This window comes from Bombina bombina, chromosome 3 (genome assembly GCF_027579735.1).
Source record: "Bombina bombina isolate aBomBom1 chromosome 3, aBomBom1.pri, whole genome shotgun sequence".
Classification (NCBI taxonomy): Eukaryota; Metazoa; Chordata; class Amphibia; order Anura; family Bombinatoridae; genus Bombina; species Bombina bombina.
In genome coordinates, this window is record NC_069501.1 from 634,980,715 (window position 1) to 635,006,551 (window position 25,837).

At 40.5% G+C, this 25,837-nt stretch overlaps 1 protein-coding gene and 1 non-coding gene across 2 annotated transcripts in view; both read left to right on the forward strand.

Moving 5' to 3' along the window:
* The window catches only part of MED13 (mediator complex subunit 13), a 1,182,528-nt gene that overhangs the window by 393,085 nt on the left and 763,606 nt on the right, over window positions 1-25,837 (forward strand). Inside the window, exon 14 of the mRNA XM_053707341.1 lies at window positions 639-853. Within this exon, the coding sequence (XP_053563316.1) occupies window positions 639-853 (215 nt within the window). The remainder of the gene's footprint in view (window positions 1-638; window positions 854-25,837) is intronic.
* On the forward strand, window positions 16,151-16,232 carry TRNASTOP-UCA (transfer RNA opal suppressor (anticodon UCA)). The gene has a single exon. It is a non-coding gene; the product is annotated as a tRNA-Sec (tRNA).

Sequence of the window (25,837 nt, forward strand, 5' to 3'; positions counted from 1 at the left end):
AATTTATTTCTCTTGTAGTGTAGTCAGTCCACGGCCCGCCCTGTCTTTAAGGCAGACCTAAATTTTAATTAAACTCCAGTCACCACTGCACCCTATGGTTTCTCCTTTCTCGTCTGCTTTGGTCGAATGACTGAATATGACATGTGAGGGGAGGAGCTATATAGCAGCTCTGCTGGGTGATCCTCTTGCAGCTTCCTGTTAGGAAGAGATATATTCCATAAGTAATGGATGAACCGTGGACTGACTACACTACAAGAGAAATAAATTTATCAGGTAAGCATAAATTATGTTTTTATTTATATATATATATATATATATATATATATATATATATATATATATATATATATATATATATATATATATATATATATATATATATATAAATTATAATTACATTAGACAAGCTACATAGAAAAATACTTAATTATCCTGCATTATATTATATAAATGGATGGATATATATATGTGTGTGTGTATATATACTGTGTGTATGTGTGTGTGTGTGTATGTGTGTATGTATGTATGTATATATATATATATATATATATATATATATATATATATATATATATATATTTTGTAGCTGCTGTACAAAGTTTGCCTATATAATTAAACAATTTTCTAACATTTTATAGATGCAGTAGATCTTCATAAAATGTACCCAACTCCTCCATCTCTGGAACAACATTTTATGGGATTCTCTCCCATGAATATGAATAGCAAAGATTATGGCAACATTGATACTACCCCGGGAGGAACTTTGCTTGATGGAAACAGTTTTTGTATAGGTGCCTCATTTAAAATTGAAGTTGAAGAAGGTTTCTGCAGCCCAAAGCCTTTGGAAATAAAGGTAAATATTTATCTAAGTAAATTGTTACTGTATCATACTGACAATGTTTATTTTTATAACCTCTCTCTATAGACATTAGCACTGTGTGAGAACTATTGTCTCCTTTTAAATCTGTAAACTAAAGAACCATTAAAGGGACAGTCTAGTCCAAAATAAACTTTCATGATTCAGATAGAGAATGTAATTTTAAACAATTTTCCAATTTACTTTTATCACCAATTTTGCTTTGTTCTCTTGGTATTCTTAGTTGAATGCTAAACCTAGGAGGTTCATATGCTAATTTCTAAGCTTTTGAAGGCTGCCTCTTCTCTCAGGGCATTTTGACAGTTTTTCACCACTAGAGGGTGTTGGTTCACGTTTATCATAGAGATAACGCTGTGCTCAAGCACGTGGAGTTCCAGTGAGCAAGCTCTGATTGGCTAAAATGGATGTCTTTCAAAAGAACTGAAATAAGGGGGCAGTTTGCAGAGCCTTAGATACAAGGTAATCACAGAGGTAAAAAGTGTATTTATATAGATGTGTTGGTAATGCAAAACTAGGGAATGGGTAATAAAGGGATTTTCTATCTTTTCAAACAATAAAAATTCTGGTGTAGACTGTCCCTTTATAATTGACATTTCAACAATTCATAAAATGTTTTATTATTGCAAGTGAAATATTGCAATAAACCTTTATTATTTTGCTGCCTTTTGCTGTAAAATACTTCTAAAAACTGTACTTGTTCCACTTTCTCCTAGTGAGACTTGGTTTAATAGTTTTAGGCAATTTATGTGAGCCGTTGTTTACCTCCTCTCCCCCCTAACCTTTTCTGCAGTCACTTGATTTTAAAATGTGGATTATCAGTTTTGCATCAACAATCATGATAGGAAATGCATTCTTTGCAATAGCAGTGGGCATACAAGGTAGTTTGTGTGAACATTATACTTAAATATATTTGTATTTTGCTATTAGTTTTAATAGAAAGGAATGTCTGTTTAAATACCTGTGAAATTGTCACTAAGTAGTCAAGCTGAATCCGTGCTAAACCACTATAATGGAAGAGATGAGGGCAGCTGAACTCTACACGTCATAGTCATGTAAGTCAGTTTGTACTGATATTTGCTGGATGGAACCAGCCAATCCTTTACCAATCTAGAATATTTCTAATTTCTCTGTAAAATGTAATCTCTTTTTCTAGTTTCTCTCAGCTTTGCTTTCCGAAGGGCAGCTAAGACTACTCTGCTCTTTCTTTTGTCATTCTACACATGTACATGTGTGCAGAAGCAGTAGGGTTATTCCATATGAAAACAACAACAAAAATTTCCTAACCATTTTTGATTTTTCTGAAAATTGGTTAGTGCTTGAGCAAAACCCTCAATTTGTTTCTCAAGGTGGTTTGAGACCACAAATCCTTACTGTTGAGAATTCATCTTGACACCAGGAGGAGGAAAATACACCCTACACCAGAGCTTTTATATCTATCCTACTTCCCTGACCTTCCCAGTATTTTCTTTGTCTAGTTTAGAAGCAGGTGAATATAGTTGCCCAGGATTTTATTCAAGAATTACAGGGATTTTAATTCTTTTTTCTTTCTTAAGACACGGTGAGTCCACAGAATCATCAATTACTGTTGGGAATATCACTCCTAGCCAGCTGGAGGAGGCAAAAAGCACCACAGCAAAGCTGTTAAAAGGACATAAAAAGCAATTTTTTTCTTTCATGATTTAGATAGAACATAAAATTTTAAACAACTTTCTAATTTACTTCTATTATTAAATTTTCTTTGTTTTCTTTTTATCCTTTGTTGAAAAGCAGAAATTTAAGCTCAAGAGTGTGCACGTGTCAGCAGCACTTTATAGCAGCAGTTTTGCAACAATGTTATATATTAGCAAGACCACTAGATGGCAGCACCGTTTCCTGTCATGTAGTGCTTCAGGCATATGCACACTACCTACCTAGGTATCTCTTTAACAAAGAATAACATGAGAATGAAATAAATTTGATAATAGAAGTAAATTGGAAACTTTTTAAAAATTGCATTCTCTATCTGAATCATGAAATAATTTTTTTTTTAGTTTAATGTCCTTTTAAGTATCACTTCCCTTCCCACAATCCCCAGTCATTCTCTTTGCCTTCGGTGCAAGGAGGTGGTGAAGTTTTTGTATCTCTGTGTTCCTTATACCTTCCTCTCCAAAGCAGGTTTCTCCTCTCATGTTTATCTGCAAACCAGATTAGAGAGAGGCATTTATCTTGTGTTTCGATTTTTAGACTTAGAGTGCAAATATTAGTTTCCTCTTTTCTTTAGGTCCATGAGGGTCAGTTCTTTCTGACCATTGACCTAAAGGACGCGTATCTTCTAGTTCCTGAGATTTGCCTTTCTGAAAGACTCTTTCAGTTGATAGCGCTTTTTCTGGACGCTGTATCTATAAAAGACAATCTCTCATTCTGAGATTTTGTTGTCTCGTCACGTTTCCACGGATGGGAAGTGAATCTGGAAATGAGTCCCCTTTTTCTTTCTACAGGGGTTGTTTTCTTAGGGACAATAATATTTTCCCTATCTATGGTAATCTCTTTGCTAGAGAATAAATATCTAAGATTCTCTCCTCTTGCCCTTCTCTGAGTTTAAGGCTCGGCGATCGGTGACTCAGCGGATTGAGGTAATGGTCTACTGGCTGTCTCCATGGACATGTTCCCCTTATTTGATTCCAATTGTGAGCTCTGTAGTTTTGCATGCTCCGACAATAAAAAGGGGGACTGTTCAGATTTATTTTAGAGGATAGATCTAGTTCAGTCGATAAGAAACTTCTTCCGTGGTGGTGTTTTAAAGGAGCATCTGTTTTAGAGCATGTGCTTCCAGAGACCTTCCTGGGCGTTTGTGTCTTAGGACTCCAGCCTACTGGACTGGAGTACAGTCGGGGACTTGTTCTAGGCATAAGGGCTATGAACTCAAGAGGAGTCTGCTCTCCTCATAAACATCTTGGAGGGGAGAGTAATTTTTAAAGCTCTGTTTTCCTGACCTCAGTTGTCCTTAGCCGGTTTATCAGGTTCCAGTCGGATCCTCAGCGGATTACATCTACCTCCAGGAAGGAATTAGAAATTCCTTAAGCCATGAAGTAGGTGACTCGGTTTATTCAGTGGGCGGACGCTCACAATTGTCTATCTGCCACATTCTAGGAAACAACTGGGAAGCAGATTTCCTGAGCAGACAGATTTTCATCTGAGGAGTGGGAACTACTTATCCCTCAAATGGATGCCTGTGTTGGATCTGATGGCGTCTCGGCAGAATACGAAGCTGCCAAGGTACGATTCAAAGTCAAGAGATCCTCAGGCCACTCTGATAGATGCTCTGGTGATTCCTTGGGTTTTCAGGCTAGTATACCTGTATCTTCGGTTTTGCTCTCCCTTCACGAGTCATGGCTCGTATCTAACTGGACGTTGGTAATTCTAATAGTTCCTGTGTGGCCTCGCAGGATCTGGTATGCAGACCTAGTGGAGATGTCATCTCTACTACCTTGGAGACTCCTCTGAGGGAAGGACCTTCTGATTCAGGGTCCCTTCTTTCTCCTGTTAAGTGTGGTCAGTCCACGGGTCATCATTACTTCTGGGATATTAACTCCTCCCCAACAGGAAGTGCAAGAGGATCACCCAGCAGAGCTGCTATATAGCTCCTCCCCTCTACGTCACACCCAGTCATTCTCTTGCACCCAACTAATAGATAGGATGTGTGAGAGGACTGTGGTGATTATACTTAGTTTTATACCTTCAATCAAAAGTTTGTTATTTTAAAACAGCACCGGAGTGTGTTGTTCCTTCTCAGGTAGAATTTGAAGAAGAATCTACCTGAGTTTTTGTATGATTTTAGCCGGCGTAGTTAAGATCATCTTGCTGTTCTCGGCCATCTGAGGAGTGAGGTAAACTTCAGATCAGGGGACAGCGGGCAGGTTAACCTGCAAAGAGGTATGTAGCAGCATATTATTTTCTGAGAATGGAATTGACTGAGAAAATACTGCCATACCGATATAATGTAAGCTCAGCCTTAAATGCAGTAGTAGCAACTGGTATCAGGCTGTCATGTATGTATATTTACACTTCAGTATTCTGGGCTTCACTGGGATAATACTGTATGCATAAGACTTTAGCCTAACTTGCAGTGGGAACGACTAGCAACAGGCTTTCTAATGACATTTCATTTATTTGATGTTAAACGTTTTTGCTGGCATGTTAAAATCGTTTAATTATCTGAGGTACTGGGTGAAAAATTGTTTTGGGCACTGTTTTTTTTCCACTTGGCGGTCGTTTTATTTAATTTAAGACAGTTTACTGATCTCCCTCACTTTTGTGGGTGAGGGTGAGGGGCCTATTTTGGCGCTTTTGCTACGCATCAGAAAATTCAGTCACAAGTCTGTTTTCTTCCCTGCATGATCCGGTTCGTCTCTACAGAGCTCAGGGGTCTTCAAAAGTTAGTTTGAGGGTGGTAATCACTCACAGCAGACCTGTGAGATTGTGCTTTGACTGTGATAAAAAACGTTTATATTCTGTACTTTTTTTCTGCTATTCAGGGTTAGTTATCCATTGCTAATGGGGCAATCCTTTGCTAAAATTGTGTTTTACCGGAAAGAATTTGATGTTATAGTTTCTCCGGTTTATTATTACTCAACTGTCAACTTTTTTTCTGTGCTTCTTAAAGGCACAGTACGTTTTTCATATTATTTGTAAATTGCTTTGAAAAGTATTTCCAAGTTGCTAGTTTAATTGCCAGTGTGTTAAACATGTCTGACTCAGAGGAATATCTCTGTGCTATATGTGCTAAAGCCAAAGTGGAGCCCAATAGAAATTTATGTACTAATTGCATTGATGCTACTTTAAATAAAAGTAAATCTGTACAAATTGAACATCATTCACCAAACAACGAGGGGAGAGTTATGCCGACTAACTCGCCTCACGTGTCAGTACTTGCAACTCCCGCTCGGGAGGTGCGTGATATTGTAGCGCCGAGTACATCAGGGCGGCCATTACAAATCACATTACAGGATATGGCTAATGTTATGACTGAAGTTTTGTCTAAATTACCAGAACTTAGAGGTAAGCGTGATCACTCTGGGGTGAGAACAGAGTGCGCTGTTAATAATAGGGCCATGTCTGATACTGCGTCACAGTATGCAGAACATGAGGACGGAGAGCTTCAATCTGCAGGTGACGGTTCTGATCCCAATAGAATGGATTCAGACATTTCTAATTTTAAGTTTAAACTCGAAAACCTCAGTGTACTGTTAGGGGAGGTATTAGCAGCTCTGAATGATTGTAACACCGTTGCAATCCCAGAGAAATTATGTAGGCTGGATAGATACTATGCGGTACCGGCGAGTACTGACGTATTTCCTATACCTAAGAGGCTTACAGAGATAATTACTAAGGAGTGGGATAGGCCCGGTGTACCCTTTTCCCCCCCTCCTGTGTTTAGAAAAATGTTTCCAATAGACGCCACCACACGGGACTTATGGCAGACGGTCCCTAAGGTGGAGGGAGCGGTTTCTACTCTGGCTAAGCGTACCACTATCCCGGTGGAGGATAGCTGTGCCTTTTCAGATCCAATGGATAAAAAAGTAGAGGGTTACCTTAAGAAAATGTTTGTTCAACAAGGTTTTATATTGCAACCCCTTGCATGTATTGCGTCTGTCTTGGCCGCGGCCGCTTTTTGGTCCGAGTCCCTGGAAGAGACTCTTGACTCAATAACTATAGATGAGATTTCAAGCAAGCTTAAAACACTTAAGCTAGCTAATTCATTTGTTTCAGATGCCGTAGTACATTTAACAAAACTTACGGCTAAGAATTCCGGATTCGCCATTCAGGCACGCAGAGCACTGTGGCTAAAATCCTGGTCAGCTGACGTTACTTCTAAATCTAAATTACTTAACATACCTTTCAAAGGGCAGACCTTATTCGGGCCCGGTTTGAAAGAAATTATCGCTGACATTACAGGGGGTAAAGGCCATGCCCTGCCTCAAGACTGAGCCAAACCTAAGGCTAGACAGTCTAATTTTCGTTCCTTTCATAATTTCAAGGCAGGAGCAGCATCAACTTCCTCTGCTCCAAAACAGGAAGGAGCTGTTGCTCGCTACAGACAAGGCTGGAGACCTAACCAGTCCTGGAACAAGGGCAAGCAGGCCAGAAAACCTGCTGCTGCCCCTAAGACAGCATGAATCGAGGGCCCCCGATCCGGGAACGGATCTAGTGGGGGGCAGACTTTCTCTCTTCGCCAAGGCTTGGGCAAGAGATGTCCAGGATCCCTGGGCGTTAGAGATCATATCTCAGGGATATCTTCTGGACTTCAAATCCTCTCCCCCAAAAGGGAGATTTCATCTGTCAAGGTTGTCAACAAACCAAATAAAGAAAGAGGCGTTTCTACGCTGTGTACAAGATCTTTTACTAATGGGAGTGATCCATCCGGTTCCGCGGTCGGAACATGGACAGGGGTTTTGCTCAAATCTGTTTGTGGTTCCCAAAAAAGAGGGAACCTTCAGGCCAATCTTGGATTTAAAGATCCTAAACAAATTCCTAAGAGTTCCATCGTTCAAAATGGAATCTATTCGGACAATCCTACCCATGATCCAAAAGGGTCAGTACATGACCACAGTGGATTTAAAGGATGCTTACCTTCACATACCGATTCACAAAGATCATTACCAGTACCTAAGGTTTGCCTTCCTAGACAGGCATTACCAGTTTGTAGCTCTTCCATTCGGATTGGCTACGGCTCCAAGAATCTTCACAAAGGTTCTGGGTGCTCTTCTGGCGGTACTAAGACCGCAAGGAATTTCGGTAGCTCCGTACCTAGACGACATTCTGATACAAGCTTCAAGCTTTCAAACTGCCAAGTCTCATACAGAGTTAGTACTGGCATTTCTAAGGTCGCATGGATGGAAGGTGAACGAAAAGAAGAGTTCTCTCTTTCCACTCACAAGAGTTCCCTTCTTAAGGACTCTTATAGATTCTGTAGAAATGAAGATCTACCTGACAGAAGACAGGTTAACAAAGCTTCAAAATGCATGCCGTGTCCTTCATTCCATTCAACACCCGTCAGTGGCTCAATGCATGGAGGTGATCGGCTTAATGGTAGCGGCAATGGACATAGTACCCTACGCCTACATCTCAGACCGCTGCAATTGTGCATGCTAAGTCAGTGGAATGGGGATTACTCAGATTTGTCCCCTACTCTGAATCTGTATCAAGAGACCAGAAATTCTCTTCTATGGTGGCTTTCTCGGCCACATCTGTCCAGGGGGATGCCATTCAGCAGGCCAGATTGGACAATTGTAACAACAGACGCCAGCCTACTAGGTTGGGGCGCTGTCTGGAATTCTCTGAAGGCTCAGGGATCATGGACTCAGGAGGAGAGTCTCCTGCCAATAAACATTCTGGAATTGAGAGCAGTTCTCAATGCCCTTCTGGCTTGGCCCCAGTTAACAACTCGGGGGTTCATCAGGTTTCAGTCGGACAACATCACGACTGTAGCTTACATCAACCATCAAGGAGGGACAAGAAGCTCCCTAGCGATGATGGAAGTATCAAAGATAATTCGCTGGGCAGAGTCTCACTCTTGCCACCTGTCAGCAATCCACCTCACGGGAGTGGAGAACTGGGAGGCGGATTTCCTAAGTCGTCAGACTTTTCATCCGGGGGAGTGGGAACTTCATCCGGAGGTCTTTGCCCAAATACTTCGACGTTGGGGCAAACCAGAGATAGATCTCATGGCGTCTCGACAGAACGCCAAGCTTCCTTGTTACGGGTCCAGATCCAGGGATCCGGGAGCGGCCCTGATAGATGCCTTGACAGCACCTTGGACCTTCGGGATGGCTTATGTGTTTCCACCCTTCCCGATGCTTCCTCGATTGATTGCCAGAATGAAACAGGAGAGAGCATCGGTGATTGTAATAGCGCCTGCGTGGCCACGCAGGACTTGGTATGCAGATCTAGTGGACATGTCATCCTGTCCACCCTGGTCTCTGCCTCTGAGACAGGACCTTCTGATCCAGGGTCCCTTCAAACATCAAAATCTAATTTCTCTGAAGCTGACTGCTTGGAAATTGAACGCTTGATTTTATCAAAACGTGGTTTTTCTGAGTCAGTAATTGATACCTTAATACAGGCTAGGAAGCCTGTTACCAGAAAGATTTACCATAAAATATGGCGTAAATACTTATATTGGTGCGAATCCAAAAGTTACTCATGGAGTAAGGTTAGGATTCCTAGGATATTGTCTTTTCTACAAGAAGGTTTAGAAAAGGGTTTATCCGCTAGTTCCTTAAAGGGACAGATTTCAGCTCTGTCCATTCTTTTACACAAACGTCTGTCAGAGGTTCCAGACGTTCAGGCTTTTTGTCAGGCTTTGGCCAGGATTAAGCCTGTGTTTAAAACTGTTGCTCCACCATGGAGTTTGAACTTAGTTCTTAATGTTTTACGGGGTGTTCCGTTTGAACCCCTTCATTCCATTGATATCAAATTGTTATCTTGGAAAGTTCTGTTTTTAATGGCTATTTCCTCGGCTCGAAGAGTCTCTGAGTTATCTGCCTTACATTGTGATTCTCCTTATCTGATTTTTCATTCAGACAAGGTAGTTCTGCGTACTAAACCTGGGTTCTTACCTAAGGTGGTCACTAACAGGAATATCAATCAAGAGATTGTTGTTCCATCTTTGTGTCCTAATCCTTCTTCGAAGAAGGAACGTCTTCTACACAATCTAGATGTAGTCCGTGCCCTGAAATTTTATCTACAGGCAACTAAGGATTTTCGACAAACGTCTTCCCTGTTTGTCGTTTATTCTGGTCAGAGGAGAGGTCAAAAAGCTTCTGCTACCTCTCTCTCTTTTTGGCTTCGTAGCATAATACGTTTAGCTTATGAGACTGCTGGACAGCAGCCTCCTGAAAGAATTACAGCTCATTCTACTAGAGCTGTGGCTTCCACTTGGGCCTTTAAGAATGAGGCTTCTGTTGAACAGATTTGCAAGGCTGCAACTTGGTCTTCTCTTCATACTTTTTCCAAATTTTACAAATTTGACACTTTTGCTTCTTCGGAGGCTGTTTTTGGGAGAAAGGTTCTTCAGGCAGTGGTTCCTTCCGTATAAAGAGCCTGCCTGTCCCTCCCGTCATCCGTGTACTTTAGCTTTGGTATTGGTATCCCAGAAGTAATGATGACCCGTGGACTGACCACACTTAACAGGAGAAAACATAATTTATTCTTACCTGATAAATTCCTTTCTCCTGTAGTGTGGTCAGTCCACGGCCCGCCCTGTTTTTATGGCAGGTCTAAAATTTTTAAATTATACTCCAGTCACCACTGCACCCTTTGGCTTCTCCTTTCTCGTTGGTTCTCGGTCGAATGACTGGGTGTGACTTAGAGGGGAGGAGCTATATAGCAGCTCTGCTGGGTGATCCTCTTGCACTTCCTGTTGGGGAGGAGTTAATATCCCAGAAGTAATGATGACCCGTGGACTGACCACACTACAGGAGAAAGGAATTTATCAGGTAAGCATAAATTATGTTTTCTTTCAAATTTCATTTCTCTCTTACTGCTTAGAGATTGAACGCTTAGTTCTGTCTAAGCGTGGTTGTTCTTAACATTCATTTAGACCATGATTCAGGCTTGCAAGCCTGTTATGAGAAAGATTTACCATAAGCTATGGCGTAAATATCTTTATTTGTGTGAATCCAAGGGCTACTCTTGGAGTAGGGTCAGGATTCTTAGAATTTTGTCCTTTATAAGGAAAATCTGGACAGATTTCTGCATTATCTTTTTGCTGCATAAGTGTCTGGCGGACGTGCCAGATATGCTAGCTTTTTGTCAGGCCCTGGTCAGTATAAGGCCTGTGTTTAAATCTGTTGCTCCTCCTGGGAGCCTTAACTTTGTTCTTAAAGTTTTGCTGCAAGCGCGGTTTGAGCCATTGCATTCCATAGATTTTAAATTGTCTTCTTGGAACGTTTTGTTTTTTTATTGCTGTCTCTTCTGCTCGGAGAGTGTCACAACTCTCAGCTTTGCAGTGTGATTCGCCTTATCTTTCATGCCGATGAGGCGGTTCTTCGTACTAAGTTAGGTTCCTTCCTAAAGTGGTTTCGGACAGATATTTAATCAGGATATTGTGTTCCTTCTCTTTTTGTCATAGTTCTTCTATTCTGAAGAATGTTTATTGCACAACTTAGAGGTTGTGTGTACTTTAAATTTTTTTATTTTCAGGCTACAGGATTTTTGCCAGTTTTCTTCCCTGTTTGTTTCTCTGGGAAACGTTAAGGTCAGAAAGCTTCTGCTACTTCTTTCTCTCTTGTTAAAAAGTATAATTGGTTTTGCTTATGAGAGTGCTGGGCAGCAGCCTCCTGACAGATTCACAGCTCATTCTACTAGGGCTGTTTTTTCTTGGGCCTTCAAGAATGAGGCTTCTGTAGAACAGATTTGCAAGGCTATGACTGGGTCTTCTTTGCACACTTTTTATACATTTTATAAATTTGATACTTTTGCCTCGGCTGAGGCTTCTTTTGGGAGAAAGATTCTTCAAGCGGTGGTCCCTTCTGTTTAGGTTCCCTGTCTTGTCCCTTCCTAATCATCTGTGTCCTCTAGCTTGGGTATTGATTCTCAACAGTAATTGATGATTCAGTGGACTCACCGTGTCTTAAAGAAAACAAAATTTATGCTTACCTGATAAATGTATTTATTTCTATACACGGTGAGTCAACGACTCACCCCTTCTTTTTCAGACAGTTTTTTTTTGTCTAAGCCTCAGGCACCTCTACACCTTGTTTCCTTTCTCTCCTTTTTGGCAGAGTGACTGGGGATTGTGGAAAGGGAAGTAATAGTTAACAACTTTGCTGTGGTGCGCTTTGCCTCCTCCTGCTGGCCAGGAGTGATATTCCCAACAATAATTGATGATTCCGTGGACCCACCGTGTCTAGAAAGAAAAAAATGTTTCAGATAAGCATACGTTTTGTTTTCCCTCATAAGGTAAAACTTGAAAGGTAAGGACTTACAATTTAAAAAAGTACAGTATTCCAATTTACTCCTATTCTCAAATTTGCTTTATGTTTGTCTTTGTTGAAGAGATATCTAGATTGGTAGCTTGCACATGCATGAAGCACTACATGACAGGAAATAGTGTTGCCATCTAGTGGTCTTGCGAATGTATAACATTGTTGCACAACTGCTGCCATATAGTGCTGCAGACACGTGCACACTTGTGAGCTTACATGACTGCTTTTTAACAAAGGATAACAAGAAAAGAGAGAAAATTTGATTGAAGTAGTAAATTGGAAAATTATTTAAAATTGTATGTGCTATCTGAATCATGAATAAAAACTTTTAGGTTTTATGGCCACTTTAAGAGAGTGCCACTTCAAGGCAAGGTCTACATTTACCCATCACCCGTGATTGTTCCGTTATTTGCTCCTCATTATCTAGAGGTTCTGAGAGGAGTATGTTTTACTGCAGGGTGCAGAGTTAATGTTCCAATGGTTAACAGGGTGAATAGTGCACATTGTCTAGATATCCTGAGAGGTGTGGGTTTTTACTGCTGGGTGCAAGGTGGCACTCCAAAGGTACTGGGGACTTTTCTCAGATTAGTTCTGTTCATTTGCTTTGTCAGACATGATCAGATTTTTTTTTCTGGCAAATTTCAAAGTTATGTCTATTTCCACTACTGGCCATCGGCCAATTACAAATGCATATAGGTATATTCTGTGAATTATTGCACATGATCAGGAGGTGTTTAAAATTTAAAATTGCATGCTCTATCTGAATCATGCAAGTTTAATAATTTTGACTTGTGTCCCTTTAAGACAAAGGTGTTTACAAACAACATAGAAACACAGAAGTGCCACATGGCCCAATATTGTTTGATGCAAATGAAAGTGTTAGGTGTGGTATATACACTCACATGTAGTATGACAGCCCTAGTGGTGCAGAAGGAGTGGTCTGGGGTCAATAACAGTCACCCAGAAGACTGACCTCCAGTGGGTATTCAGTAGGTGCCCCCTATTTATATTTTCTTGTACAAACTTTGTCTAGTTTTTTACCTAAGTAGATTTCTTCTGAGAATTTTAACCAGGAATTTGTAATCTAATCCATATGTCCTAAACAAAATCATCGAAGGAGAGATTACATAAAATAGATATGGTCATAGCATTGAAACTTTATAGATTCCTAAGGACTTCCATCAGTTCTCAACCTTATTTGTTTTGTTTTGTTTCGTGTAAATGTAAGGGTCAGAAGACCATTTCCTTTTCTTTAGCTTTATGGTTAAAAAGTTTGATTTCTTTCCAATGGTGTAGCTAAAGTCTTGGGACATATCGCTGATCCCCCTTAGAAGGGAATTCTATTGAAGATTTATCCCTTCTCATATGTGTTTGCTGCATAAGGAAGTATTCCCCTGCTCAGCTTTGTAACCAATGTGCCTAGTCTGTGTATTGCTAGACAGAGTCATGCATTTGTAACAGAATATGCAGAAATTTGTTATCCACCAGGATTATTCCCTATACAGTTCTACAGACCTGCCTCCTAATGTAAAACAGAATTCACTCTTCAATTACACAACTGATGGCTTTTATGTATCCACAAGGAAACGCAAGTGCATGCAAAATACAGAAAGAACCGTTATTAGGCACTGGGCTTATCTGGAGCATTCCTTAGGGAGTGACCCATTTGGTTACTCTGTACCCTCCAGGAGTACAATTTAATTGGAATTCTCCTTTTCAGCTGAGAAAGATTGAGAAACCCCAAATCCCCCTTCTAACCAAGTAGCAGAATGTATGTTGGAGCAAGCACACCCTCAATTGCAGGAAGTTTTACTTGCTTTTGTAGATTGTTTATTTGCTGGTGGAGAATCCTCAATCTGTGAAATATGATTGATAAGTTCTTTAAAGTTATGGTAGATCCTAGCGGTTCAAAAACACAGATTTATCTATGCAGTAAATACAGAGGACCTTCATTCATGAACGTTAACTAAATGTACTGTAACATTATTTTGCTCCTCAGTTATTACTACCCTAAGCGCCTTTGGCTGGCCAGGTCAAAAAAAAAATTCCCATGAGGTTACCTTTCCACCTCTTAGCCAATAGTTGTGTTTCAGTGCCGTATGGCTAGCATGACTATTTGCTAACAGGTGAAGACGTCACCTCATGCAAAAAAATAGTTTTGCTGTGGGCGGCCTGAGCCGTTTAGGGTAGTTATAATGGAGAAATGACTGAAGGTCCCATTTATTTAATGCAGAGTTTTTGAAACACTAGGCTTTACCATTACTTTAAAGGATCCAGAAAAAGTGATCTACCTTCCAGGTTCCTAACGTGGTTTATGAGCCAATTAGCAAGTAATGGAACACTCCAGACATTCCCTTTGTTCCTTTTGCCAAATTCAAAACCTGTTCCCTTTACCCTCTTAAAAATTGCAAGTATGGGACTACTCAAGATGTATAGTGCTATTTCCACTTTGGCTAGGCGGACATCGGCAGGGTTTTCTTCTTAAATGGAAAGAGTCCACAGCTGCATTCATTACTTTTGGGAAATAAGAAACTGGCCACTAGGAGGAGGCAAAGACACCCCAGTCAAAGGCTTAAATACTCCTCCCACTCCCCTCATCCCCCAGTCATTCTTTGCCTTTCGTCCCAGGAGGATGGCTGAGAAGTGTCAGAATTTAAAAAATTTTTTGTCTCTTATGGAGGGTAGTACTCTTCGGCATGGGACAGGAGTTTTGAGTAGTCCTGTCAGTCTCTCAGTGAGGGCTTGGATGAAAGTTAGAGTCCGGAGATGCAGGGAGTTTCTTTTTGTGAAACCATCCCAACTCATATTAACAGCTCCTCAAGCAATCAGCGTTGTCTAACTTTGCTTTTCTGCCTGCTTTCTTCTCTCAAGTCCATGGCGGAGGCGATGCTACTATCCATCACACTTGAAGGGCCGTGTTCCTGTTCCACGGCGTAGATTCCGGTAAGATCGTTTCATTTTACTTTATTCGTCAATGTACTGTAATGTGAATGTTTCCCGAGAGGTTACCACCTTGCAGGTCTAACTTATACATAAGGGTCTCAGTGAGTGTCTTTTAGTATCTTGGAATCGAGGGTTAATATCTCCTTTGGGGGGTTTTGAACAGGGGGTGTTTATAATCATGTTTGTTATGTGATTCAAACTGCTTATGTGTGATGTTTACTGGGCTCGTGGTTGGAACATTGAGGCCTTTGGAAGTGACGCGGCCTTTTGGTTGGGCGTGCTTTTTTTGGATTGTATGGTTCATCTTGTGTTCGGGCGTTGTAACGTTATTTTTTTCCATTCCCGCATTCCCGACCGGGTGGCGAAGGAAATTTTCTATTCCGCAGGGGTCTGGTCATAGGAGGTGGTGAGTGCCCCAGCCATTGTGGGTGTCGGGTGCCGTTTTTTGTTTTACTACTTTAGTCCATATTTAAATATCCTCTATACAGTTATGGAGACACTGTTAATTTCAGATTCAGTTACGCAGGATTCTGATACTGAGACTATTTTGATTTCAGATTCTGTGTACGGTGATGAATGAAGAGCGGCCTTGTTGATTCCTGTCAACCAGTTTTGTTCCGTATACCATTTCAGAGCGCCTGGTTCCTCGGTCTCGGGGAATCAAGAGACTGCTGAGCCATCTGCCTCTGGGGTCCTGTCCTCCGATAGGCGAGTTCCCTACCAAATCATACTTCTGCACATGCGGGTTACCCAGTTTACGGTTCCTCCATGCGAGGTGGCGTGTTTCCCCCGGAGGTTGCAGCACGTTTTTGCTTCCACATAATGTTGGCGGTTGCTCGTCTGCAGAGTCCAGACGTTTGTTTGAGAATGTGCTCATGCCCTATTGTCCCGGGCCTTATGCCTTGGGGAGGGCCTCTACAGTTCCCCGCAGGGTATCTGTCCCCGAGTGCTGTGCCTTTCGTTACAGGATTGCGCACCTTTGCATGTTGCTCAGACATGTTTTTCAGTTATTGAATGACCCTCGTTAGCATTACGACTTCTAGCAGTGCTCCTTGGAGCGTTGGACTTTATATAGGGGTGGTTCCTTCCTTTTGGTAGGGGCTTTCGCTTTCTTATCGCTATCCGGATTCTCTGGATATGCATCCATATCCCTTGTGTCTGGCTTTTTGGCAAGATGGGGTGTTTAGTTCTAGGGTAAGGTTTGCCTGAACTATATTAGGTGCCCGGACCTGTTTTTGTTCCTGAGACTTCCGGTTGCTGAAGCTTCGCTTGGCCTTTTTTTATGACCCAGTTTTGGGTGATTTTGGAATCTTGGATCTCAGGGCTGGTAGGGATGCTCCACGGTTGTGGGAACTTGGGCCCAGATGATCCTCAGAGGTCTGGGATTCAGGCTTCAAACCTGTAGCTGTCTAGGGACAGAGTGGTTTAGTTCCACCTTCTACCCGACGGGTCATGGTTGGCTAGGTTTTCGGAGCATTTTTTACTCTTTGCCACAGGAGTAGCCCGTGTCATCTTGTGGCTGTGTGGCTTGCGCCTCAAGGGTTGTTGGTTCATACACAACTGCTGGCGCTTAATGTCCAATTTCCGGTGCACCTTAGGGTTGCATTCCACCACAGTTTCTTCCCACCAACCCAGATAGATGTTTGCATAAGTTGGTGCACATGATGTGCCCATGGCAGTACCACACACTTATAAATAAAATCTTCCATCAGACACAAAATAGTCTAATAATGAAATCCTTAGTCTCATTTTTCATATTAGCGTCTTTCTCTAAAAAAATGGGAGACTGCCTTACACACCCAGTGCGTTTTAGATTCTCGTGTAAAGCGACTCCACATCACAGGTAACTAAAATTTAATCTGAGGTGATATTAGTATCCTGAATTTTATTAATTACTGTGCACAGATAGTCACTCACCCTCAGTTGGAGCGACCAGTGATAATGATTGGTCCCTGGGAAGGTGTGATAGAGAAGTTATAATTGAAAAGGGTTTATAAGGGACCGCTTACCGAGGATTCTGTTTGTCAAATAGAACATTGAGAAAGGCCTGTACTAAGGCTAAAACACGTTTGTGTAATTTTCTGTGTTACTGACCCCTGGCACCTGAAGCCAGTAAACAGGGGGGGGGGGGGGGGGGTGAGACACGGTTTTTGTTACTGGCGGATTCTTTTCCTTAACGTTTTGTAGATGATCCATTTATATAACCCATCTAGGAGTGGTTTTGTAACAATACGTAGTTTTGCTTATTTTTTTATTAACATTGTGATGATTTTCAGACTCCTAACCAATTCCCACATTGTCGGATGTATACTCGCGTTTACAGACTACTGCTGGCTCCTGTTTATATTTTCTGTCTTTTCATATGCAAGGTATTGTGGGAGGAGGTGTCTGCTCTTGTTTTTCCAGCCTCTTTCACTGGGTGTACCAGTCAACCTCCTCATCTGTGCTAAACTGTGAGTTTCTAAGTAAGTTTTTAAAAGGTTTTATACTGGATTTTTAGATCAGTATGTCTGCATATTCTTCTATATAGTAGTGTCTATTACATGCAGTTATATGAAAATTATTTTGCACTGTCCCTTCAAGCAGATAACCTTTGCTGTGCTTTAGTAATCCTGTCTGTTTCCTAGTGAGTGGGATCAATGGTATTTCTTTCATATAGGTGGCGAGAGTTCACAATCCTTTACTCCTGTGAAATACTATTCTCTACCACTAGGAGGAGGCAGATTCCCAAACCCCAAGAGCTCTATAAAATCCCTCACACATACCTCAGTCTTTACTTTGCCTCTGCTGGAAGTGGTTGAGGAATGAAGATGTGCATTTCATTCTTCAGAGAGAGGGGTTTTCAGTCTATATTGAGGCCCGGTTTTCAGAGGACAGTGCCTGCCAGAGTGATGTATATGGGGTATGGTTTATGATTCTCCTTTTCATAAACCCTCTATAATTTGTCACAGGGACTTGTCTTTTGCCTCCCTTTATGGATCTACAATAGTGTCTAATGGTATTTTTTTTATTAACATTTAGACACTCATTTATCTATGTTTTGGGTACTTTTTATAGTTATTTATATGTTTGCTAATATATATTGCTCTGGGACTGTTCCTTTTCACTATTCCCTTGCTTTTTTGTGTGCATGAGCTTTTTTGTGCGCGTGAGCTTTTTTGTGCGCGTGAGCTTTTTGTGCGCGTGAGCTTTTTTGTGCGCGTGAGCTTTTTTGTGCGCGTGAGCTTTTTTGTGCGCGTGAGCTTTTTTGTGCGCGTGAGCTTTTTTGTGCGCGTGAGCTTTTTTGTGCGCGTGAGCTTTTTTGACACGCTTAGTTTTCCGTGCTTCAGCCTCTGTTTTTTGTCAGGTTAGTGCATGTCCCTTTAGTCTTTCTATAGTTTACCTGCATGCCGGTTTACGCCTGTCGGGTCATCCCCTTCAACAAGCATAAAAGGTTAGTTTAGATTTTACCTTCTACAAGTGCTGTGTGCCCTGAGACCAGGCATATTGTTTTGTCTTTAGATGGTGAAGTTTCCTCTGGGGATGAGGATTCCTCATCTGACGTTGAACCTGATATTTCCTTTTTTTGTTTAAAGTTGAACATTTCCCTTCTCTTTTAAAGGAGGTCTTAATTACTTTAGGGGTTTCTGATAATAAGCTTTGCAATAGTTTAATTGTAGTTTTTAAAACTTTTGTTAATCTTGCTGAGGTTTTCCCTGTGCCTGATGAGGTCTCTGACATGATCTCTAGGGAATGATCTAAGCCAGGTAATTATTTTACTCCTTCTGCACGGTTTAAAACATTATATTTACCTGCTGCTAATTTTAGATTTATGGCAATTCCCAAGGTGTATGGGGCCATTTCCACTCTGGCTAAATGTACTAGTATTCCTTTGGAAGATGGTACTTCTTTTTAGGACCCTTTAGACAGAAAGTTATAATCCTTTCATAGAATGGCCTTTTTACATGCAGGGTATATTCTCAGACCAGCTTATTTCTATTGCTGATGTGGCTGCTGCTTCTACTTACTGATTGTCTAGTCTTTCAGAGCAGTATTCTGATGACCCTGTTAGTGCAAATCTATTGAGTTTGCTTCAGAGTGCCAATTCTTTTATTTGTGATGCTGTTTTTGATATTATCAAAATTAAAGTGATTGTAAACTTTAATGAATTAAAGCCCAGGATCAAAAAATGAATCTTTAATTCATTAAAGTTTACAAAGACGCTTATTTTTAAAAATACATACCTTTTGCGTTATGGTAAACATAATGCCGATCCTCCGCCCGTATCTCCTGCTTTCTTTAGCATATGGATGATGAATCCGGACTCCTCCAATCGTTGCATGCCCCCTTTGGCGTTCAGCTCATTTCCATACCTGGACGACATTTTGGTTCAAGCTCCATATTTTCTTTTAGCCGTATCTCACACCAACCAACTATTGTTGTTTCTTTGAAAAATGTATCCTCCAACCATGCTGTTAAAGAGTCCTTTGGTTCCGCAGACAAAGGTAACTTTCTTGGGTTTCCAAATAGATTCAGTATCCATTTGTCTTTCTCTAGCAGAGCAGAGATGGTTAAATTGGTGTCAGCTTGTCTGAACCTTCATTCTCTCTCGTTTTCTTCAGTGGCTCTGTGTAAGGAAGTCCTAGGTCCCATGAGTACAGCCTCAGATGCAATTCCATTTGCTCAATTTCACATAAAGCCTCTTCAGCTTTGTATGCTGTGTCAATGGTGCAGGGGTTATTCTCAGCTGTCTCAAAGGATATTTTTGAATCCCAATAAAAGTCAGTCTCTAACTTGGTGGCAGAATCATCAGTTTATTATTCGGGGGGCTTCTTTTGCTCATCGTTCCTGAACTGTGATCACTACAGATGCAAGTTTCTCAGGTTGGGGAGCTTTTTGGGATCCTCGGGATGTGAGATTACCAATCCAATGTTCTAGAACTCTGTTAAATTTTTAGGGCCTTTCAAGTTTGGCCTCCATTTACAAACAGACTGTTACAGCAGTAGCTTTTGTCAACCATCAGGGGGGAACTCAGTGTCCTGGCAATGTTGGAGGAGTCTCGGATTCTCTACTGGGCAGATACAAATTCTTGTCTAGTCTCTGCAATTCATATTCCAGTGGTGAGCAACTGGGAGGCAGACTTTATCAGTCGCCAAACTCTACAGCCATGGGAGTGGTCTCTTCACCAGGATGTGTTAATACAGATTGTGGATCTTTGGGGTCTCCAAGAAATTGATCTGATGGCCACTAGTTAGAACAACAAACTTCAAAGGTACTTTGCGAAGTCCAGGGATCCTCAGGCAAAGTTAGTGGATGCTCTAGTAATTCCTTGCTCTTTTCAGCCTGCTAGATAAGTCTTCAGTAATCCTGATTGCGAAAGCTTGGTAGCGCAGGATTTGGTATGCAGATCTGGATCAGATATTAAGCTGTCCTCCTTATCCTCTTTCTTTGCAGTCAGACCTCCTTATCTCAAGGTCCGTTTTTCCATCCAGATCTCAAGTGTCTGAACTTGATGGCATGAAAATCGAAATGGTAGTCCTTAGACTAAGGGGGTTCTGGGATTCCGTGATTGATACTCTGATTCAGGCTTGTAAGCCTGTAAATGGAAAAATCTATCACAAGGTCTGTAAGGCCTTAATTTCATGGTGTATAATTAGTCTTTTCCTGGCATTCTTTCAAAATTTCTAGGATTCTGCAGTTTTTGCAGGCTGTTCTAGATAAAGGCCTTTTTTCTGAGTTATATTCTCTTTTTTGTGAACCTCCTTATCTGATTTTTTTTTCATAAGGATAAGGCTGTTTTGCGGATGTCTTTTTTTTTTTTAACGTGTTATTTCTTCAGACAACGTTGCAAGAGAGATTATCCTTCTTTGTGTCCTAATCCTAAGAAGACTTCTAAAAGATATTTGCATTATTTGGATGATGTCAGGGCATTGAAATATTACATTGCTGCTTCTAAGAATTTTAGACTTCTAGTTTGCTCTTCCTTTTTTCTGGTCCTAGTAAGTGTCAGAAGGCTTCTGCCTTTTCTTTAATCTCTTGGTTAAAACTTTTGATTAACAAAGCTTATTTGGTGGCAGGTTAGACTTAACCGCAGCAGATTTCTGCTCATTCTACTAGGTCAGTTGCCACTTCTTGGGCTTTGAAGAATGAGGCTTCAGTTGATCAGATATGCAAGGCAGCCACTTGGTCTTCTTTGCATATTTTTACAAAATTTTACCAGTTTGATATTTTTGCTTCTTCTGAATCTGCCTTTGTTAGAAAGGTTCTTTAGGCAGTTATCTGTTTGTTTTTTTGCCTGTGTCGTCCTTTTTTTTTTTTTTTTCTTGAAGTGCATTAAAAAAGATAATTGTTATTGGGGTTTGTGGATTTGTTTTCTCAGTGAAAGATGTTTTTAAATCCCTCCCTTTATGTTGTTACTCCTGGATTCCACAGCCTGGCTAATGGTTCCCGAATAGTAAAGGATCATGGACGCTTATCACCTGTATGAAAGAAAACATAATTTATGCTTACCTAATAAATTAGTTTATTTCATGGTGGTGAGTGTCCACGATACCCCAGCCTTGTGTTTTTATGTTTTTTTTTTTTTCTTAAGCACATTTTTCCCCCCTGTTTTTTTATGGCTCTTATTCCTTTCTTTACTTGCTTGGCTATACATTTGACTGAGGTATGTATGAGGTGGTGGTGTGGAGGGTTTAAAGAGCTCTTGGGGTTTGGTAATCTTTGCTGCCTTCTACTGGTAGAGAAGAGTAATTCTCAAAAGTAAAGCATTGTGGGCTTTCACCACCATGAAATTAATTTATAAGGTAAGCATGTTATGTTTATTTTTTTCATGCAAAAATGGTAGGGTTAGTTTCATTCTGTGCATCACTGTAAGTATGGACCCTGTTGAACCGAAACCGATCTGGTCATATGTTTACCTTCTACAGGCTTGTTTGTCCATTTTAATGTGAACAATCAAAAAAAGGATTTACTTTTGGATTAAACTTTAAAGTATGGGAAGTTTTTGTTTTTCAGATGCCCATAATTGAACATGTAGTCACCGTGTTACACTTCTTCACATTCTTATCTATACCACATTCTACAGCTTTCACTCTTGTGCTGTGTCACTAACATTTATTTTCAGTTTGTAGACTTCCCATTAATTTGCCTGCATTCTTACACCAAAGTCTTTGCTGCCGATTTCTCAAAGCTCTCACCCTGCAAAATGTTTTCCCTTATATTGATGTCAGTTTGAATTGCTCAGTCATACAAGCTAGCATTGGCTGGCCCACAGTTTAGTTCTTCAAAGCCCTCTACCTCTAGTAACAACAAATCAAATAGGGCTGTGTGTTCCTCCAGCAGGACTACCTTCTTGGAATTATTTTTTGTTGTCATTCATGACTTTATCTCTCACTCCTTGTGGACTAACCCTTTAGTTTTTCCTACACCACTGCTGGGAACAAGACAATGTTCTCAGAGTGGTGAACATCATGTAAGACCTGGTAGTCTTCCCATCCACTATTCTGGAACTTCATGTTTTATCTCACTCTGCTTCATTGACAGGAGCATATCTAAATCCTTCCAATGTGTGAGGAATTCGACAATACCATGTCCGTTTTTCTCCTCTGCCTTGTCGTCTTTATTCTTGTCTCTGTTCATTTTCATATTTCTTCTAGATTGTTGCTTTGGATGTTACTATTTTCCTAAAGGCATTATTATTGTTTACATTCTATCTTGCCAAAACTACTCATTTTTTAAACACTCCTCCTTGGTAGCAATATCAGCATGCTGCATTTTATGAGTCATATTCTCCAAACCCACATATCTGGTGTTCAACAAGATAATGGGCTTCATGGTCGGTATTTGAGTTCCTATCAAAATTGGCATCTACTAATATAAACTTGTAATTTGTTCTTCTATAGTTTTTTTGTAGTCCCTCTACATTTTAGCTGTAGTGCTGTAATATATTATCTAAAAACTATGGCACCATTTCACAAAACTGATATATTTTACTTGCACTGGAATCCTAAGAAAAATCTTCTAAGCCCTCACTTTACTTTTGGCCTCCATGAGCCATTGCTTGGGTTAGCATTCAACGCTACGTTTCTTCTGTTGCAACCTTGTGACCAGTCTTGAACAGTTCAGCTAATATCGGCCATTGTTGCTCTTTTACATTTCTTCACACATGTTTTTCCTCTACTGAGGTAATTGGGAGAAACATTTTATAGTTTGTGCAGGTTTCTAACTGGTTATACTTTTTATTACGGCCATTATAACCACTATTAGTCACCACACTGTTTTGTTCTCCTATGTAGGGATTTTATTGCTTGAATATAAACCCTTTGTCTAGAACAGTGTTCATCAACTCCAGTCCTCAGAACCCTTAACAGGCCATATATTAATTAAATCTTAACTAGAGCACAGGTGAAATAATCAGCTGATCAGTAACTATGGTACTAACTTCTCTCACCCTTCAGATGATTATTTCACTTGTGCTCTAGTTGAGATATAATAAAACTCTGGCCTGTTAAGGGTCCTGAGGACTGGAGTTGGGAAACACTGGTCTAGAATGTTTACTTTGTGCGTGGTTGCAATAAATTAAACCTAAGTTCCCTTTCATAACATTGTGTTACATTTCATGCAAAACCAATTGACCTGGCCTGGTGCTCTTGCTTTTTTTTTCCCCCCTCCTCTTTCTAAGTAGGTTGCTTAACATTAAACCAGTTATCTAGCATCCTCTTCTTCACGTGCTATCACTCAGTTTGTGAAGAAATGGATTTAAAGGGACAGTCTACACCAGAATTTTTATTGTTTTAAAAAGATAGATAATCCCTTTATTACCCATTTCCCAGTTTTGCATAACCAACACAGTTATAATAATATACTTTTAACCTCTGTGATTATCTTGTATCTAAGCCTCTGCAAACTGCCCCTTTTTTCAGTTCTTTTGACAGACTTGCAGTCTAGCCAATCAGTGCCTGCTCCCAGATAACTTCTCGTGCACGAGCACAGTGTTATCTATATGAAATACGTGAACCAACACCCTCTAGTGGTGAAAAACTGTTAAAATGCAATCTGAAAGAGGTGGGCTTCAAGGTCTAATACATTAGCATATGAACTTCCTAGGTTAAGCTTTCAACTAAGAATACCAACAGAACAAAGCAAAATTGGTGATAAAAGTAAATTGGAAAATCGTTTAAAATTACATGCTCTATCTGAATCATGAAAGTTTATTTCTTCTGTTATGTGTGATCAGTCCACGGGTCATCATTACTTCTGGGATATAACTCCTCCCCAACAGGAAATGCAAGAGGATTCACCCAGCAGAGCTGCATATAGCTCCTCCCCTCTACGTCACTCCCAGTCATTCTCTTGCACCCAACGACTAGATAGGATGTGTAAGAGGACTATGGTGATTATTCTTAGTTTTTATGACTTCAATCAAAAGTTTGTTATTTTACAATGACACCGGAGTGTGTTATTGCCTCTCTGGCAGAGTTTGAAGAAGAATCTACCAGAGTTTTACTATGATTTTAGCCGGAGTAGTTAAGATCATATTGCTGTTCTCGGCCATCTGAGGAGAGGTAAAAACTTCAGATCAGGGGACAGCGGGCAGATGAATCTGCATAGAGGTATGTAGCAGTTTTTATTTTCTGACAATGGAATTGATGAGAAAATCCTGCCATACCGATATAATGTCATGTATGTATACTTTGCACTTCAGTATTCTGGGAATGGTACTTCACTGGAATTACTCTGTAAAAAGTACATAAGAATTTTTTTATATGTATTGATTATGTTAAACGTTTTTGCTGGAATGTAGAATCGTTTACATTTAGTGAGGTACTGAGTGAATAAATGTTTGGGCTATTTTTCCACTTGGCAGTTGCTTATTCTAATTATGACAGTTTCGTTTCTCCCTCACTGCTGTGTGTGAGGGGGAGGGGCCGTTTTTGGCGCTCTTTGCTACGCATCAAAATTTCCAGTCAGTTGTTCATTGTATTTCCTGCATGATCCGGTTCATCTCTACAGAACTCAGGGGTCTTCAAAACTTCTTTTGAGGGAGGTAGATTCTTTCAGCAGAGCTGTGAGAATTATATATTGACTGTGATAAAAGACGTTACTCTGTAATTTAATTAATTTTGCTTTGCTAATGGGAAACCTTTGCTAAAGTTGTGTTGTTTTCAAGGATTGATGCTATAACTGTTTTTCAGTTTATTATTTCAACTGTCATTAATCGTTTAGTGTTTCTTTGAGGCACAGTACGTTTTTATTAAATAAAATTGTAGCCAAGTTGCAAGTTTATTTGCTAGTGTGTTGAACATGTCTGATTCAGAGGAAGATACCTGTGTCATTTGTTCCAATGCCAAGGTGGAGCCCAATAGAAATTTATGTACTAACTGTATTGATGCTACTTTAAATAAAAGCCAATCTGTACAAATTGAACAAATTTCACCTAACAGCGAGGGGAGAGTTATGCCGACTAACTCGCCTCACGTGTCAGTACCTGCATCTCCCGCTCGGGAGGTGCGTGATGTTGTGGCGCCCAGTACATCTGGGCGGCCATTACAGATAACATTACAAGATATGGCTACTGTTATGACTGAAGTTTTGGCTAAATTACCAGAACTAAGAGGCAAGCGTGATCACTCTGGGGTGAGAACAGAGTGCGCTGATAATACTAGGGCCATGTCTGATACTGCGTCACAGCTTGCAGAGCATGAGGACGGAGAGCTTCATTCTGTGGGTGACGGTTCTGATCCAAACAGATTGGATTCAGATATTTCAAATTTTAAATTTAAATTGGAGAACCTCCGTGTATTACTAGGGGAGGTTTTAGCGGCTCTGAATGATTGTAACACAGTTGCAATACCAGAGAAAATGTGTAGGTTGGATAAATATTTTGCGGTACCGGCGAGTACTGATGTTTTTCCTATACCTAAGAGACTTACTGAAATTGTTACTAAGGAGTGGGATAGACCCGGTGTGCCGTTCTCACCCCCTCCAATATTTAGAAAAATGTTTCCAATAGACGCCACCACACGGGACTTATGGCAAACGGTCCCTAAGGTGGAGGGAGCAGTTTCTACCT